The sequence below is a fragment of the Eretmochelys imbricata genome, chromosome 11, assembly GCF_965152235.1.
Source record: "Eretmochelys imbricata isolate rEreImb1 chromosome 11, rEreImb1.hap1, whole genome shotgun sequence".
Taxonomy (NCBI): Eukaryota; Metazoa; Chordata; order Testudines; family Cheloniidae; genus Eretmochelys; species Eretmochelys imbricata.
This window is the reverse complement of record NC_135582.1, coordinates 38116388-38134472: the sequence shown is the minus strand read 5'-3', so window position 1 is coordinate 38134472 and position 18085 is coordinate 38116388. Positions and strand designations below refer to the sequence as shown.

At 40.3% G+C, this 18085-nt stretch overlaps 1 protein-coding gene across 2 annotated transcripts in view; it reads left to right on the top strand.

Moving 5' to 3' along the window:
- The window catches only part of STK39 (serine/threonine kinase 39), a 262001-nt gene that overhangs the window by 28815 nt on the left and 215101 nt on the right, over nt 1-18085 (top strand). For both annotated transcript variants that reach the window (XM_077830249.1, XM_077830248.1), the window contains exon 2: nt 11653-11765. In XM_077830249.1, the coding sequence (XP_077686375.1) occupies nt 11653-11765 (113 nt within the window). The remainder of the gene's footprint in view (nt 1-11652; nt 11766-18085) is intronic.

Sequence of the window (18085 nt, the reverse complement as noted above, 5' to 3'; positions counted from 1 at the left end):
CAACTTGACATTTCTGACAAAAATAGGTAGGAGGAAGTGGTGGGTCCAATGGCTAATATTAGTGACTAGATGTCAAGCCTCCTGGATTTTGTTTCTGGCCCTACTACTGACTCAAATAATTTAAGCTATCCCTGCTTCCATTTTTCTAGCTGTGAAATAGAAAATATTTTGGTGGTGGGTAAGCAAGCATTAAATACTTTTAATAGAAATATTTTATGTATTTAAAGGTTGAGGGAATTGGCTAGCACATTCCAAAGGAATAGACTAGAGCTGAGTTAACTCCAGAGCACAAGACTTCACTATTGTCATTCATATATATTAAAATAATCTTTTTTGTTTTAGTATGTTGATGTGATGCAGTCCAAAGAGAACCCTCTCTTCTTTCTTACACAGCACTGTCATACCTTTTGAGACCTGACATTTGAAACTATCTGATGCATATGTAAATGTTGCTATAAGTACAAAATGTTGGTCTCGTGGTGGTTGATCACCACGATGTAGGATTACTTCCTCTTAGTCATATTGTTGGGAATAAACATCCCATTTTCAGTGTGTGTTTGCTTTTTACTAGGTGCCAGCAAAAGTTGAGACACAGGCTTGCATTCTTTTCCTGTCGGGGGTGTGGGGGTAGAGAGAAGGAAATGTATTGAAGATTGATGTTGGCTTGTCTGCACATACACTGCCGCTGTAGCGCTTACTGAAGATGCTACCTATGCTAATGAGGAAAGCTTATGGCGTAGGTATTAGCTATGATGATGGGAGAAGCCCTCTCATCCGTATAGTGCTGTCTACACCAGGAGTTAGGTTGGTATAAATGCATTGCTCATGGGTGTAGATTTTCCACCCCTGAGCAACGTAGTTATACTGACATAAGTTTTTAGTGTAGACCAGGGCTGAGGGACAGGCTGTCTTTAAGGAAGCAGAGACTTATTACATAATTCACTGAAAACCTACTTTTAATCACAAATACTGTCCAAAACAGTATTATACTGCCTGTTGATGGCTCCTTGTTTGACAGGCGCACTCAGATTTTCACATATCTGTGTTTCACTTAAGAAAAATTCCAAAGACGTAGAAGAATTAGATTCAGAGGGGTGTGTGTGGGGGGGGGGGGGGCTTGTATGAGTTGTTTGTTTTGCTAAGTGTAGGATTTAGATCAATGTATATCTGTGAGTAATTTATACTACTTTTAGATTCATGGATTTCCCTTGATTATCTTGATAAGGTTTGATTTTAAGCTTAGTTTTGTTGACTGTGGTAAAAGCTATAGGGAATTTTAAATTGCTGAGATTCGGAATTATATTTGCTATAGAGTGCATTAATATATTGGACTGCAAATGTTCTTAAAAATTATTGTAATTGACCTTGGCTGTACAAAGATACCAAGCATCGAAGGTGGAAAAGTTTCTATTTTGCACTCTAAGATCCATACTTTCCAATACATGTGTATCATCTTTGAAAGAATTTCAGACATGGGAGCAATTTTCCTGGTATTTAATGCAAAAAAACTAAGTTAAGAGAACTCTTAAGATTACCCATTTAATTGCTCATAACCCAGAAAACAGTACAGCTGCAGTTGTATGTGTAACTTTAACATGTTCTTCAAGTTGATCCCATCTCAATGTAAATTATAGGAAACTCTGTTGAACTCAGTGGATTGAAACCAATATTAAATTGGTATAAGCAAAGTCAGTCAGGCCCAGAATCTTAAATTAAAAGATTGCACTAATTCTGAAATAATAAAATATTTATATCCTAAATCCTGTCCTCACTTGCTTTTAGAGAGAGAGAGAGCAAATACTGGGCCCATAGCCTGATGTCCTCTACAACTTCCTTGCCTACCATATCCAGATCATGTCCAACTCTGCCATTTCATCCTCCCCCAACTGGTAGATGGAACCATTTTCTTCGCAAACAGCTAAAACTTCCCAGTGCTCTCATCACTATATGTATTTTGACTTCTGTAAGTTCCCTGGTGTGGCTTCCCAAATGTCTGTTACCCTCTTTAAGTACATTGAAAACACAGCCAGTGTGCTGGTGGTCTATGATAAGAGGGGGGCGGGTAGGGATGGAAGGTGATCACAATGAGTCTGTCAATATAGTTCTTTGCATTACATCCATGTTGCCAGAGATTGCCTGCTCTCTCTAACAGCTTCCAGTGTAGCTCTTAGGCCTACTAGCTTAAGATTCCTAATACTTTTTTTTTATAGCCGTTTCCATATTTATTCATTCCTATAAAAAAAAATCCCACAGTGTCATCTTGTTGATGTTTTATATTAAATAGTCCATCATGAAAACCATAGGGTTTAAGGCCAGAGGGGACCATTAGGTCATTTAGTCTGACCTACTGTATATTGCAGGCCGTTACATTTCACCCAGTTACCCTGTATTGAACCTAATAACTTCCTTTTGGATAAGGCATATTTTTCCAGGATGGCCAGTCTTGATTTGAAGACCTGGAGAATCCCACTTCCACTTCTTGATAACACTGTGGGAAAATTTGTGCCTAATTTCTAATTTGAATTTGTCTGGCTTCAGCTTCCTGCCACTGGTTCTTGTTAAGCCTTTCTCCCCCAGGTGAAAGAGCTCTTTAGAAACATAGCGTCTCTGACTCTTGTGACAGCTGTGACTAACAAAATGTCTAATCTCCTCAGAAGCAAGTAGTTTTTATGGTAGAGTAGTTGCATAGTATTGCAACATTCAGCGATGGAAGGAAAGAAGACTACTTTACCAGCTAGAGAATGGTCTTAGCTTCTGCATTCTCCTTTTGATTGTTTTTTTTGGTCACTACCCGAATAATTAGTTTTGTGATTGGCAGTTGTTTCATGTTGGATTAGGTGACTTCCTAGTCCCATGTGCTTTTGGGGGAACAGAATGTGTGCAGTTCTCTATCCTATTCTGCAGATTTTTCTAGGGGCTGGCTGCAGAGGAGTTGTGATGCAGTTGCAATGTTCTTTAATGAAAATGGTTCCTTAATGAAAGAGGAAAATATCTTAGTTCTGTAATTTCTTATCACTCAATAAATATCAGACATGGCTAATCTTTATAGTATTTCTCAACGATGGTGCCTGGAAATGATGGCTTTCTTCTGCAGCTGAGGGATAGAATCTTCCTCTTTTCTAATTTTGGTAAATGCAGGGTTTTTTGTTGCTGATCCTTTTTTCTTTTCCTCCCCTCTAAGAATGGTGAATTTTTGTTTAATACCCACACTTCTCATCAGATTTTTCTGCCACTTTTCTGTCTTCTAGCATATGCTTGTTTAAAACATTAGAAACTCCTCTTGAAAGTTTTTTTTTAATAGTATTTTAGCAATGGAGAGAGGGATGCATGTTCCTTATCTAGGACTGTAGTGGGACTAAGAAAATTATTCTAAGATGCTTTTCAAATTTGAACTCTTTAGGGTTCTTCTGAATTACATATATAGAAAATAGAGCATAGTATTAATAAATTGCAGATGTTTGTATCTACCATGTTCTTCACTGAGCAATGTAAAAGCAAAAATAAATCACCCAGGGATGTCACTTTTTTCATGGCAATTGACATTTGGAAGTATTGCAGGTAGAAATAAGCTCCTCTCAATTGCTTCCATAAGGCCATTCTGAAGCTACTCTAATGGCACTTGAAATGTTTGTGTTTTGATCTATTGCATGAATCTAGAAAAAGAAATCCGGAGTTTTCTGTCAAGATGCTTAAACTTTAAATAGGATTTTTAGAGATGGGGTATCTTTTTGGTCTACATTTAAAGTCAAGTTCTGGACTTTAAATGTAAATTATATCTATTGTAGAAGGAAATGGGTAACTAAAATTGAAAGCACTCATATGTATAAGACTGAACAAAGATTCTTTTACTACATTCAGCCTCTTATTTCTCTAAGCTGGAGTTACATACCAAATGGGTTCTTTGTGATGCTCAAAACACAATCATTAGCTGGATGTGTGACACAATAAGCTACTGAATAACTTATAGTACTTTAACATTTCCATAGTTATTCCACAATCAGTTGCAGGACTAGACCGTTTCTAACAGTGATATGACCTTAGAACTTTATAGAGCATATACATTTTATGAATCTGATTTGGACTTGAGCTACCCTGCATTTGCACAGGCACAGTCTCTGACCACAATCACTTGGGTTTGCTAATGATTTGCAAACAATCCTTTGGACACAGTGTATTCATATTGCACTTGCAAGTGGGGATATGTGGGTGTGAGGGGGAGAGAAAGAATAGTGTGCATGAATCAGCATTTTGAAAACAGAATCTGTAAACTAACTGACCTAAATATTTTTAGGTACCCTGTCTCAAAGTTCATCTCTGCAGATTTTGCTCTGCCTGTGAAAAACAGTAGTTCATCTGACTGTAATATAATCTGATATTGAAGGAAATTTTTCTCTATTCAGAAATACAGAATGTCACTGGTACGATCTGTGGCTGTATGTGAATTTTCTCATGATAACCGTAACCAATTAAAATCCAATGGGCAGATCAGTTCTCTCGTGCAGTGCTTTTCAACCTTGTTTCATTTGTGGTCCCCTAAAAAATTTCAACTGGAGGTGTGTTTACAATTTGCCAGTTTTTTGCCAAAAATTATAGTACCTTCCTAGTGGCTAATAGGCATACACATATTATGAATGCATAACACATCGTTCCTCAGCAGACTTGCATATGCACTCCTTCCCCCCGTGCAGTCACTTCTCAGTTCTCACACACTGACCCACCACCCTGCCATTCATTTACTCCCCAGGAGTCCGGAATACACACAATACATACGCCCTTCATTTATCACACTGTCACTTCCTGTGATAAATGGGGGGCGGGGGCGTAGCTCCCTTTTTATGACAAGTTTCAGAGTAACAGCCGTGTTAGTCTGTATTCGCAAAAAGAAAAGGAGTACTTGTGGCACCTTAGAGACTAACCAATTTATTTGAGCATAAGCTTTCGTGAGCTACAGCTCACTTCATCGGATGGATACAGTGGAAAATGCAGTGCGGAGATTTTATATACACAGAGAACATGAAACAATGGATGTTACCATACAGACTGTAACAAGAGTGATCAGGAAAGGTGAACTATTACCAGCAGCAGGGAGGGGGGGACAGTTAGCTATAAAGTCCCTCTTGGTGGCTGCTCTCTGCTTGCTTTACCTATAAAGGGTTAACAGTCCCCCAGGTAAAAGAAAGGGAGTGGGCACCTAACCAAAAGAGCCAATGGGAAAGCTAGAACTTCTTAAAAATGGGGGGTGGGGAGGGGAAGCTTTCTCTTTGTCTCTGGGTTGTTCTCTCTTGGCTGAAGAGACAGGGGCAGCAGGAATCCTGTGTAAAGTTTGAACCAGGTATGAAAAACTATCTTGCATACCTAGAAGGATTCATTGGGACAGGGATAGATGTGATCAAGTTTATTTCTTTAGTTTGGCTTTTGGATTTCTTCTATGCTAAGCTCAGGTATTTTTGTTTTTTCTTTTGTAATGTTAAGCTGGACCCCAGGGAGCCATTCCTGGTGTCTAATTCCTTTTCAGTTGTGCTATAACATCTAGCAATAGCCTGATTTTTTTTCAATAGGTTTCCTTTTTTAAAAAAACCTGATTGGTTTTGTGTCTTAAAAGGTCTGTGCATATGTTTTTCACTTAGCTGGTGGCAACAGCTGGGTTTCCCTTTTGTTTTGTTTTCTTGGCTTCCCCGAGTGGGGGGATGGAAAAGCCAGAGGGCCTCAGGGAAAACTTCCCAAGTGAGTTTTTCCAGGGTTTGCAAGAGGCAGTTTTTCACTTAGGTGGTGGCAGCGTTTACCAAGCCAAGGTCCAAGAAAAGCTGTAACCTTGGGAGTTTAACACAAGCCTTGAGTGGCAAGTATAAATTTTTTAGAATCTTTGCAAGCCCCCACCTCCTGCGCTCAAAGTGCCAGAGTGGGGAATCAGCCTTGACGCTTCCTCATTCATTCACCTAGGGTTTAATAATTTTTCCTGCCCTGACGAAATCATCAATTCTTTTTCCTCCCCTCTTTCCGTCCCCTCAAACTTTAAAGTGAATCCATCTCAGTCCACGTTAATGTACCTTCCATTCCCATTCGATAAATAAAACAGACCTTTAGAAAGAATGTTAAGCAGTTAATCCTGTCTTGTGCTGCCATCCATCACTGGGGTGTGGTATCTGAGCTTGTTACACAACTCATAAAAAGTTGAATTGAAACAAAATGACAGCCTATTCATCCCTTTAGCCAGGTGGTTCCTTTAGGGCTCCATACTGTGCATTCCACACTCCTCCAGGTTTCAGCATTTTTAAATGTTCTGCCTAGTAACTTCAAAAAGAAAAGGAGTACTTGTAGCACCTTGGAGACTAACCAATTTATTTGAGCATAAGCTTTCGTGAGCTACAGCTCGCTTCATCGGATGCATACTGTGGAAAATACAGATGGTTTTTATACACACAAATCATGGAAAAAATGGGTGTTTATCACTGCAAAAGGTTTTCTCTCCCCCCACCCCACTCCACTTTACATAAGCTATTACCAGCAGGAGAGTGGGGTGGGGGGAGAGAAAACCTTTTGCAGTGATAAACACCCATTTTTTCCATGATTTGTGTGTATAAAAACATCTGTATTTTCCACAGTATGCATCCGATGAAGCGAGCTGTAGCTCACGAAAGCTTATGCTCAAATTAATTGGTTAGTCTCTAAGGTGCCACAAGTACTCCTTTTCTTTTTGCGAATACAGACTAACACAGCTGTTACTCTGAAACCTAGTACCTTTCAGTTATTTAGTTTTGTGCAGTATAGAAAACCGAGTGGAAAATCTGATTGTTGGCCACCATGCCACGTTTTATCTACCACAAAGTAACAATAGTCACCACCTTCCTGAAGAAGAGTAAGTGTTAAGCTGGAATATTTGCATGGAGTTAGAATTGAAGATTCAGTGACTTCTTTGTAAGTGTCTTTATATGAAAGCCAGCTCTTGTAAAAACACTAATATTTGTCAAGGATTTATTCAGCCTAATTTGGTAACTTCATTAAAGCTATTCTAAATCTGATGCAAACAGATCTAGCTTTTAAAACTCCTATTTGGGTTCTGTGTAAAATCAGCCTTACAAAGTCCTAACCTGCTGTTTGCAGGGAGTAGGGCACTCGATCAGCAAAGCCATCAACTTCTCCTGAATGTATGTTTTCGTTTAATTTTAGCCTTTGTTAGCAAAGAAGTCCTTGAAATGTAAACTGAGTGCAATCGATGCCTGTGTCAGGTGGATGACAGCAGCTGTTGCCATAATAGGGTCAGGCCTTGCTAAGCAAGCAGAGGAGCAGCTGCTGTGGCCCACACTGAATCCTTTGGGCTCGGAGGAGAAGTGACAATTAGCAACTCCTCCAGGCTCTCCCTCCACAGAGCCAGACCTGTTTCTAATCCTCCCTCATGGCAAGCAGATGCCAGGCCCAGAGCTCTGCTGTACTGAAATTCCCACATCAGCAGGCCATAGCCTCTTTCTAAGGAAGGGGAAGAGAAGATACCTGGTTCCTTACTCTACTGCACCTCCAGGGAGGGGCTAAGGATCCCAGTATAGCCCTCTTGTGGTGCTGGCATGTGCAAAGTTGCACAAAGGTCATGCAAGATCCCGAAAGAGAAATAAGCGTTTCATTAAAGATAACTCTGGAGTGATCCAGTAGCTCTACCAGCAGGTGTGGCAAGACTTTCAACATTGATCCTCCAGAGTCCTAGCAAAACACTTGAACACACAGACATCTTTGAACACCCAACTAGTACTGAACTCACGTAAAAGTAGCATGAATGCTCAAGTGCCTACAAGGACAAGCAGATCCCTAGGCCTCCAAAGGATTAAGGACATGATTATGGCAAGTGGAGAACAGGTGCTGATCTGACCTCTGGAACTTGCAAAAGATGCTGCTGAAAGGCAATGGTTTGGTGGGATAGGGCAGAGAACGGTCTTGTTTCACTGTAAATTATGCAAGCGACCTTTGGCAATTTGAAAACTCTCCATTCTACGCCTACTAAAGCAGTCATGAGGGAACTTTCCCAACAGTTTCCATCTCCCTCCCCCTCCCCCCCCCCCCCCCCAACAATGGAAGACAATTGCTCAGGGCTTGTCTACATAGGGACATTCAGGAAAGTAAATTTAACTAAAAGGTATAATTGGGATTTAAAGTAGTCTAGTTAAACTGCATTAAACCCCTTTGTGGACACTCTTTCAGAATTAGGGCAGGTTTAAGCTTAAAATGCTGCATTGGAACAGCTGCGATGTAGCACTTAAGTGAAGACACTCCTATGCTGATGGGAGAGCTTCTCCCATTGGTGTAGTTAATGCACCTTCGCAAGATGGGAAAAACCCTCCTGCTGACCTAGCACTGTCTACAGAGAGGGCTAGGTCAGTATAACTATGTTGCTCAGGGGTGTGAATTTTTCACACCCCAGAGTGATGTAGTTATACAGATATAAGTGTGTAGTATAGACCTGGCCTTTTAGTGTCCAGATGGGGTTTAATGCAGTTTAACTAAACCACTTCAAATTACCGTCTTTTGGGGCTTGTCCACACAGTGCAGTGCGCTCTACAGAGGTGTGAATTGTAGTGCACTGTAACATGTTGCAATCTAAGTGCCCTGTGTAGATCGTGCTGACGTGATCTAAAAGGTACCCAGTGTTCATTGTTGTAGTCCCATATGAAATGGGACAGTGTAAGTTGCTAGGTGCTGAACTGTCTTGATGAGCTGGCCATATAGCATCAAAATACCGTGGGGCGCTGTGCCTCTCCCTCTAAGCATGAAAATGGAAAGGAAACTAAAAATAGGTAGCAGAGTTGGTGGTGGATTTGTTCTATTCTAAATACCGAAGGCCACCTGAGCAGTTGTCACTATATATCATGGATGGCTTTTGTCTCTGGCATGCTGCTGAAGGAGACCACAAGTGGTCAGTGGCTAGTAATTTTGGTTCATGCTGGAAACAGTAATATAAGAAGTTCTTAAACTGGACTTCGAAGGAAGTTCCTTAAGGAACTTGCATCAAATACTAGTTCAGTAGACACAGGGCAAGAGAAGTCCTTTAATCATGCATAATCCAGAGGATTGGATTGGAGTTGTGTGGTGGGGGTGCCTCTAAGCAATAACTGTATACTCTTGGGATCCAATCCTGCAAAGATTTAAACGAAGCACGTGCTTTATTCACATGACTAGTTCAGGTGAAATCAATGATATAATTCCTATAGCAAAGCACGTGACCTGCATAAATCTTTACAGGATTAAGACTTGGGTCTGTAATTGGGAACCACAAACCTGGATATCATGCACCCTAACTTTTTCTCAGCAAGTTTAAAGAGAGAAACAACTAAATCAAATTCAAGTTTAAATTAGAGTAAATGGTGGAGTCTCTGTAACTTGAGGTCTTCAGTAATTCAGCCAGAGGTTATGGGTCTATTTCTGGAATATGTGGGTGAGGTTTTGTGGCATGTGATGTGCTGGAGATCAGACTAGATGGTCACTGTGGTCCCTTCTGGCCTTGAAGCCTCTGAGAAAAGGGAGGGGAGAGTGAGTAGCAACTAAAGAAAAAGGTCTAGTAGTTAGAGGTGGAATGGGTAGATGTGCACTCTTGAGTTGTCAGCATCCAATAGAACCGGTCATATCCTGGTCCCAGTGTAGTCAGTGGGAGTTGTGCTGCTGACCTTAGTGGGGCCAGGATTTTACCCTTGGACTCTTCACCCAGCTGGAAAGTGCAGATTTGGTCGAGTTTCCCTTACTACAAATTAACTAAACTCCTGGCATAGGAAAAGATACATAAAGGGCAAGCTTTTTCTTTAGTTCCTCTATCCTGGTTTAATTCTGCAGCAACTCTTCCAGTACGTAGCTGAAATATAATGACACACATTGTGTACTGATGTTCATTGAAAAAAATTAACAAAAACATATCAGAAACTTGGCTTTTGTGGGGTTGGCCTTTTGTTTCCTGGATGCCATTGCAGGAACAGCTTAAAGACGTGGTTTTTTCCAAGTTGACGGAGCAGATTGAAACAATATTTGTCAAAGGCCACATCCTGCAAAAGCACTTCTGGCTTGTCCTATTGCAGTTGGTTTTTTTTGAGATCCGCTTTATTTTGTAACCAAGTCGATGTATTGAGCTAAAACCTTTTGTTTTGAAGCACAATGTGAACAAAATGTGTACCAATAAACAGTACATTTAAATAACTAAACAAACATCATAACATACACAGTAACTTCTAGTCATGTGGTATTGTCAGTTCTGTTTTCAGATAGGAGGAGGAAGTTCCCTATTGTTCTTAAGCCAGCTGGTAACTGACACCACATTTGTAGAACATAGTAACAAAAGGCTTTTGTTCAGAATTTGTATTCCTCTAGAACAAACCAATTTCAAAGCCTAAGTAGAACATAATGTATGAGCAGGCCAATTTGAATAGAACAAGCTGATGAGTTCAATGAGTTGGTACAAATCCATAATTTTAAATTAAAATAAATAGGACTATAGATAGTAATTAAAAGGATTACAGTTTGCTGCGTGAATGGACAAAATGCTCCCATCACATCTCTTTGCTCCACCTGTATAAGGGCTCACTCTGATCACAGTAGGATGCTGAAAAATGTGTAAGCATTTCACTGTCCTTCTCTCTGAATGGGAGTTGAAAGGAATACGTTAATTTAGAAACAACAGTACTGAGGTGTCCACTTGAGGGCAAACAAGCCCAGAGAGTTCTTGGTAAAGGAAGCTGTCAATCCTTCTGACAAAACAAAACACTTACTAAAAACAAAATAGTGTTACTCCATGCAAAATACCATTGGACAGTTCTAATACAGCATTGCTACGTCTGAGAAGTAGACATGGTATAGCCATGCTCAACACAGTTGAGACTTAAGTTCAGTTTTTCTGCAGCCTACATATGCCTAATTAGGATCCTCACAGGGAAGCAGTATTTTGTCCTTATATGCTGCTCCCCAAGGTCAGACCTCGCTATTGGGTGCTCATCCACCTCACTGTCAACAAGCAAGAACACAAAAACTGCAGAATTCTTGGCGCACACATCTTTACTGGAGCTTCCCTTAGTTCATTACATTGCATGGACAAAATCCTCAGAAGTTTGGACAGTCCTGAAACAATTGAGCGAAGTAATATTTTGTGTGTGTGTTTTAAAAAAAAAAAAAAAAAAAAATGTTGGTGTTCTTTGTAGCAATATGCTAACTTTGTGTGTAACGGAAAGTTTAAATTCCCATTGATTTGAAACTGATGTGTTCTGGGATGAGGCCCCCACCTTCTTAAATTTTATGTTACTTAGGTAACTCCATAGTTAGGTTGCAGTCATCCCATTTTATAAATGTGGAAGATGAGAACTGTTTCTAGAGATTAGAAATACGGGACACACACCAAAATGAAAAGATTAAAAATATTGAGTCTTAAAACTTTTTCTTTCGGCAAGAGTGTGTATGTGTGTGTGTTTTCAGCCCTTTCTCACTGAGGGCCTGTTCGTTTTTGGAATGTCCAAGTAGACGCACAAGTAGATGCCTAACTTTTGTTTCAAAAGTTAGGTATTTTCTTCAAACTTCCTAGCTACTGACTAGCACTTGATCCTTATGCATGACACTTCTTTAAAATATGACTGAACTTTTACGTAAGCATGTACTTTATACGTAAGCATGTATTCCAATTCTGTTCTTTTTCAGGTAGTGGTGCTACAGCAGTAGTCCAGGCAGCGCTTTGCAACCCCAGGCAAGAACGTGTAGCAATAAAGCGAATCAACTTAGAAAAATGCCAGACCAGTATGGATGAATTGCTTGTAAGTAAATTCCAAGAGAAAAATGTTGGTGGACAGCTCTTCTTTTGGCTGACCTGAGATTTTTATGCAGAAAACAGGTTAAAGAGGACCTGGGAGACATGTGCCACTGCACTAATAAGTGAACTGTATCCAGATCGTCCAGTAACCATATTACCACATAACATCTCAAATGTGCAAAAACAAGACTGCAGACGTTGAATATGTCAGGACTGTATGTGTTGAGGTCTTTGGAAGAGCTACTTTAAGCCTTAGCCATTTCTTACAAGTGACCTGTCTTCAGGAGTTTGAAATTTGACCATAAAAATGTTTGAACTTCATATGTTAAGACTACTTACAAAAAGAAAGTCATGTCTAAATCAAAACTTAACATACATAAAGGGAAAACTTACATTTGGGGGGGAGGGAGGGGTGGACGTGCTATTTGGGTTAAAAATGTCAATGAAGAATGGCAGCATTTGACATGGTTTTTAAACAAACAAACAACCCGTTAAAGTTGCAAGATTTGGAAAAATGTTATATATTTGTTTTATATTTGGTCTTAAAATGGATTACAGCACACTTAAGAGCGTATCTTTTCACAGATCAGGATTTTCATATCACAGACCTAATATGGGTTTGTGACATTAGCTTTAATCCAATAGACCATACCAACCGCTTCAGAAATTCTTGTTTGGATCACTGATCAAAGGGATACAGACTTTTTTTTTTTTAAAGTGGGTTTTTATACAATAGCCACTTTAGAATAGTAAGAGTTTATAAGGTCAGTACACCAGTGATGGCAGTCTATCAGATTAGTGAGTCACTAAGAACTCTTTTAGCAGACTTTATTTTTTTTTCATAACTCTTCTATTCAGGTGCTTATAAGACCAATCACCATGCTATCTAGGCAGCATGACAAGAATCCAAGGATGCAAAATGATTCCAAAAGGGGGAATGCTACTTTCTGCTTCTCAAGTTGCTGTTACCGGGAGGGTATGGATTTTTTTCTAATGAAGAAACTTGTAATACTACTTCAAATGCTGTTCCCTATATGCATTCCACTGTGAGGTATGCAGGTGCTCGGAGCCAAAGAATTTTGAAAGCATGGTTCGTTGGCCCACATGTGCACCCCTGCTCATCCCACATCCCTGACCGACAAAATAAAGGGTAGTGCAGATCTACTGCCTCTTTACATAGGTGTGCACAACACATTTTATTAGGGTGTGCACCCAGGGGAATTTTTTTTTAAAGGCAAACATTTATTGAATACTCAATCATAAAGGACATTTTTATTCATCAAACAAACTAAAGAAACTAAAACTTAACTAAACTTAATTTTTTTTTAAAATTAACAACTAAACTTTACTTAAAAAATACAAACTTAAAAAATGAGACACACAATACCAAATTTTTGCTGTAGTGATAACCAGGCATATACAAAGATACAGTCAATTTTCATGATCTTTATCTTTAACCAGATAATGAGCTAATCCAAATTGACCAAAATAGATTAAGGTTTCTTCATCTTCCTCTCCTAGAGAATGAGACGTCGCTCACCAGGTGTTCTGGACTTAAATTCCTCAATCACATCATTGTAATTAACTGACTAAGTCAATTCTTGTTCAATGTACAAAATCATGAGTGAGTCGAGGTGCTGTTGGGACATTTTTCAGAGTAACAGCCGTGTTAGTCTGTATTCGCAAAAAGAAAAGGAGTACTTGTGGCACCTTAGAGACTAACCAATTTATTTGAGCATGAGCTTTCGTGAGCTACAGCTCACTTCATCAGATACATACCGTGGAAACTGCAGCAGACTTTATATATACACAGAGAATATGAAACAATACCTCCTCCCACCCCACTGTCCTGCTGGTAATAGCTTATCTAAAGTAATCGTCAGGTTAGGCCATTTCCAGCACAAATCCAGGTTTTCTCACCCTCCACCCCCCCACACAAATTCACTCTCCTGCTGGTGATAGCCCATCCAAAGTGACAACTCTTTACACAATGTGCATGATAATCAAGTTAGGCCATTTCCTGCACAAATCCAGGTTCTCTCACTCCCTCACCCCCCTCCAAAAACCCACCCCCATACACACACAGACTCACTCTCCTGCTGGTAATAGCTCGTCCAAACTGACCACTCTCCAAGTTTAAATCCAAGTTAAACCAGAACATCTGGGGGGGGGGGGGGGGGAGGAAAAAACAAGAGGAAATAGGCTACCTTGCACCATGCAAGGTAGCCTATTTCCTCTTGTTTTTTCCTCCCCCCCCCCCCCCCCCCAGATGTTCTGGTTTAACTTGGATTTAAACTTGGAGAGTGGTCAGTTTGGACGAGCTATTACCAGCAGGAGAGTGAGTCTGTGTGTGTATGGGGGTGGGTTTTTGGAGGGGGGTGAGGGAGTGAGAGAACCTGGATTTGTGCAGGAAATGGCCTAACTTGATTATCATGCACATTGTGTAAAGAGTTGTCACTTTGGATGGGCTATCACCAGCAGGAGAGTGAATTTGTGTGGGGGGGTGGAGGGTGAGAAAACCTGGATTTGTGCTGGAAATGGCCTAACCTGACGATTACTTTAGATAAGCTATTACCAGCAGGACAGTGGGGTGGGAGGAGGTATTGTTTCATATTCTCTGTGTATATATAAAGTCTGCTGCAGTTTCCACGGTATGTATCTGATGAAGTGAGCTGTAGCTCACGAAAGCTCATGCTCAAATAAATTGGTTAGTCTCTAAGGTGCCACAAGTACTCCTTTTCTTGTTGGGACATTGTACTTCTTAGTTTGTTTTTTACATGTGCTAGTTTCAAAAAGTTTCTTTCATGTGAACAGCTTGTAACAGGTAAGACTGCAAAGCATTGAATAGATTTGTAAAAGGCCTGGAACATGGAAGACTGATCGAATTCCTTTAGCCAATCAAGCCACTCTCTGGTGGTGGTCGTAGTGCTACCTTTAGGAACAGATCCGTCATAACTCCTGAAGCAATCTGACTTCAGCTTCCAACTCATCCAAGGACACTTTAAAATTGTTGGCAATGATTCTCATATCGTCCCTGCCAATGTCTAAGCTCAGCAGTTTTCCCATTGCAGTCACAATTTTACAAGTCTCCTGTTCAAATCACTGGTCAATGCCGGTAATCATTGAGTCTACGAGTGGGTAAAATGAGGTTATTCTCTCCTGCTCCTCTTTTGTATCAGTGATGCTGGGACTCAAATGCATCATCAATACGAGTGGACTTTCTTTCCTCTTAACTGGGGGAATTGATATATATCATTCTCTACACACCTTTTCACACAGACATTGAAAATAGATTGAAAATATTCTGGGCCACTTCTCATCGCAGCCAAAGAGTTATGCAAGCTTTTCACCCTGGTCATTGCAGTAAGTAAGATGAGATCTGGAGCTTGAAGAGCCTTACTCACTTTTACCGCCATCTGGAGAATAGGGTGTATCATGTCAAGGGCAAAGATGAACTTGAATGAATTTAGTTCATGGATAACGCCCCTGGGTTTTATTTTAGCGTCAGCAAGGCGAGTTGTTTCGATAATCTCTTGTAAAGCTTGTAAAATGATGGAGTAGTTTTTGTTTTACAGCAGCCACTGCTTTTGCTTTGCATGCCCATTTTGTGTTTGATAGTGACTTCAAAGTCTTCAACTGGGATTCTACTTCTTGTGAAATCTTCTTGTGAAGTGCATTACTGCATGTCGCACAGGACTCCCCTCCAAGAAGGTATAAAGAGTCTGAATAACACCAAAAAAAATCAGACAGGTCTGTTTTTTGTTCACTTGAAGTGCATGCATCTACTAGGACGAGGTTCAAACAATGCGCATAGCAGTGTACATAGAGTATTTCACTGTTTCTTTCTTTACATTTCATTTGAACTCCTGCAGTACATCCAGACATAGTAGATGCACCATCAAAACAGACAGACATCACTGATGACCAGTCAATTTTAAGAATGCCAAGGACGTCATTTAACTAATCAAAAATAGACTGAGCATCAACTGTTAATAGTCTCTGAACAGACATAATGTTCAGCTGGACTATGTTTTTCATTGTCAAAATACTGCACCACAATGGACATCTGTTCATGGTGTTCACAGTCAGTAGTGTCGTCTGCAGTTATTGAGACTATTTTTCCATTTGGTGAAGACACAATCTTTTGTTGCACAACGTTATGCAAGGCCACAATTAAATCATTTTGGATGCGATTACTCAGATAGGTAGCATTTCGAGGAGATTGTTGCATATGCTTTGCCATTACGGGATCATATTTTTGGAGCATATTGACAGGTTCATTTCTAAATCTTTTCTCAAAACTGTCAGCTTTTACATTGTGACCCCTGAATGGTCTCCCACCTTTTACCAAACACAGAACAATGTCGATCAGTCGCTTTGTTACATTTCGGTTATGGCACTTGTTTAGACAGATAAGTCTGCTTGTCCTCATCCAACAATACATCAATAGGTTTCCCTTCATTAAAACTTGACCATGAGGAACAGCTCAACACATGAGATTTTGACAATTGGTGGTTTTTAAAACATTCGTTAGCCCTATGCCAGTTTCTTAATCCCTTATCAATAAATGCTGGATCAATGTGACCTTTGTTTGCTGCATCATTAGAGGAGAAGAAACGGCAGTAAAAGCAAAGTGCTGCGTCCTTTGATGGGCTATATTCTAAGCACCTATACATTTCATATCAATCGGACTGAAAACTTCTTTGTTCATTCCCTATTTTACTTCTAGGAAACATGCTCAATGTAGGCTGATAAGGACCTCTAGATAATACAGACCGGCGTTCTTATCTATCTTTTGGAATATCACAGACCGGGTCATTAGATGGAATGTTTGATGGCTTTGAATAGGAACTACACTGACCTGAACTAAGAGAGAGTCTGTTTCTCTTGGTCATTACTCAATTTATTGCACGCACTGGAACTTGTGGTGGCATTATCTTCACATAAGCTCTTAACCGAGGAGTCCGAGGTATTTGCACTACTATCAGCACATTCATTATAATTCAGTTTGTCTGCTCCTTTTCTTGTCTTAACAATGAATCGATTCATATCTTAAAATTAAAAGGGGGTATCATATGATTAAATTAAAACGTAAAGCCACGGGCTTGTTATGCTATTTCAGTAGAGTACATGCAACAGAGATTACAAACACTGTAGACACTGCGCTAGGCACGCCTGACACGGCCGCTTATGTAGGTCCAAAGAATTTTCTAGAATAATAGTCGGAGGGGGAGGGGAGGACCAATGGTAATGCGGTGCTACAGTAGTGGGGATGCATGCTGCAAGCGAGCATGGGCTTTCTATACATTTCTACAACATCTATATTACTCAATTCGGCGCTTATTGCATAATACACTTTTAGTTTTAAAGTATTGATTGTTGTATCATGCGATTAAATTAAAACGCAAAGCCACTTTTTTTTTTTTTTTTAAAGACATTAGGGTGTGCCTGGGCAAACCCGGCATACCCCGTACACATGCCCGTGCCTCTCTAGTTCCTTCTCACTGCTTCATGGTCTGGGTCAGAACTTCCAGTATCTGAAGCTTCAGCTTTTTTCTTTGTCTGTGAAAATATATTTAGATATCTATAAATAGCATTTATATTCTAGAGTTTCTGGGTTTTTTTGTTTAAAGTCTGTTTTATAGTTACCCTCCCCAACTTGAGGAGCATTCCTGCCCCCCCGCCCCCCCCCGTACCCTGTTCGGGTACTGGACTATGCCCAGGACTCCGGGCTTCAGAATTTTTGCTGCTTGTCCACTCTCCTTCTCAGTCAATGTGCCAAGTCACACCAAGAGGCCCAGGCATCAACTCTGACTAATGCTATGACTCCTGTCCTTTCTGGGGGTCAGCTTAAATGCCAAAAATCCATGCTCACCCCACCCAAGCAATATCTATGGTGCTACTCAAGAGGTACCTCTGATTAATATTTGTAAGGCAGCTATGTGGAGCTCAGTCCATGTGTTTACTAGACACTGTGTCTTGGTACAGGACTCCTCTGCTGATACAACTTTGGAACAACACTTCTTTGTTTGGCTCTGCTATCTGTGACCTCGCACCCTCCTTCTGTTTGAGTTCTACTTGTCAGTCACCCACAGTGCAGTACACATAGGTACTAACATTTGAAAATCACTTACCTTTTATAGTAACTGGCAGTTCTTCAAGATGTGTGGTCTACTACATGCCCTCCTTCCCCTCTGCTTCGGAATGGATTATTCTCAGATTCATGGTGAAGAAGGAACTGGAGAGACAGTTGGTCCACCCTGCCTTTTATGCCTTGGTCAGAGGCATAAGGTGATCAAGAGACACTGCTTTCAAAGTTTTCTG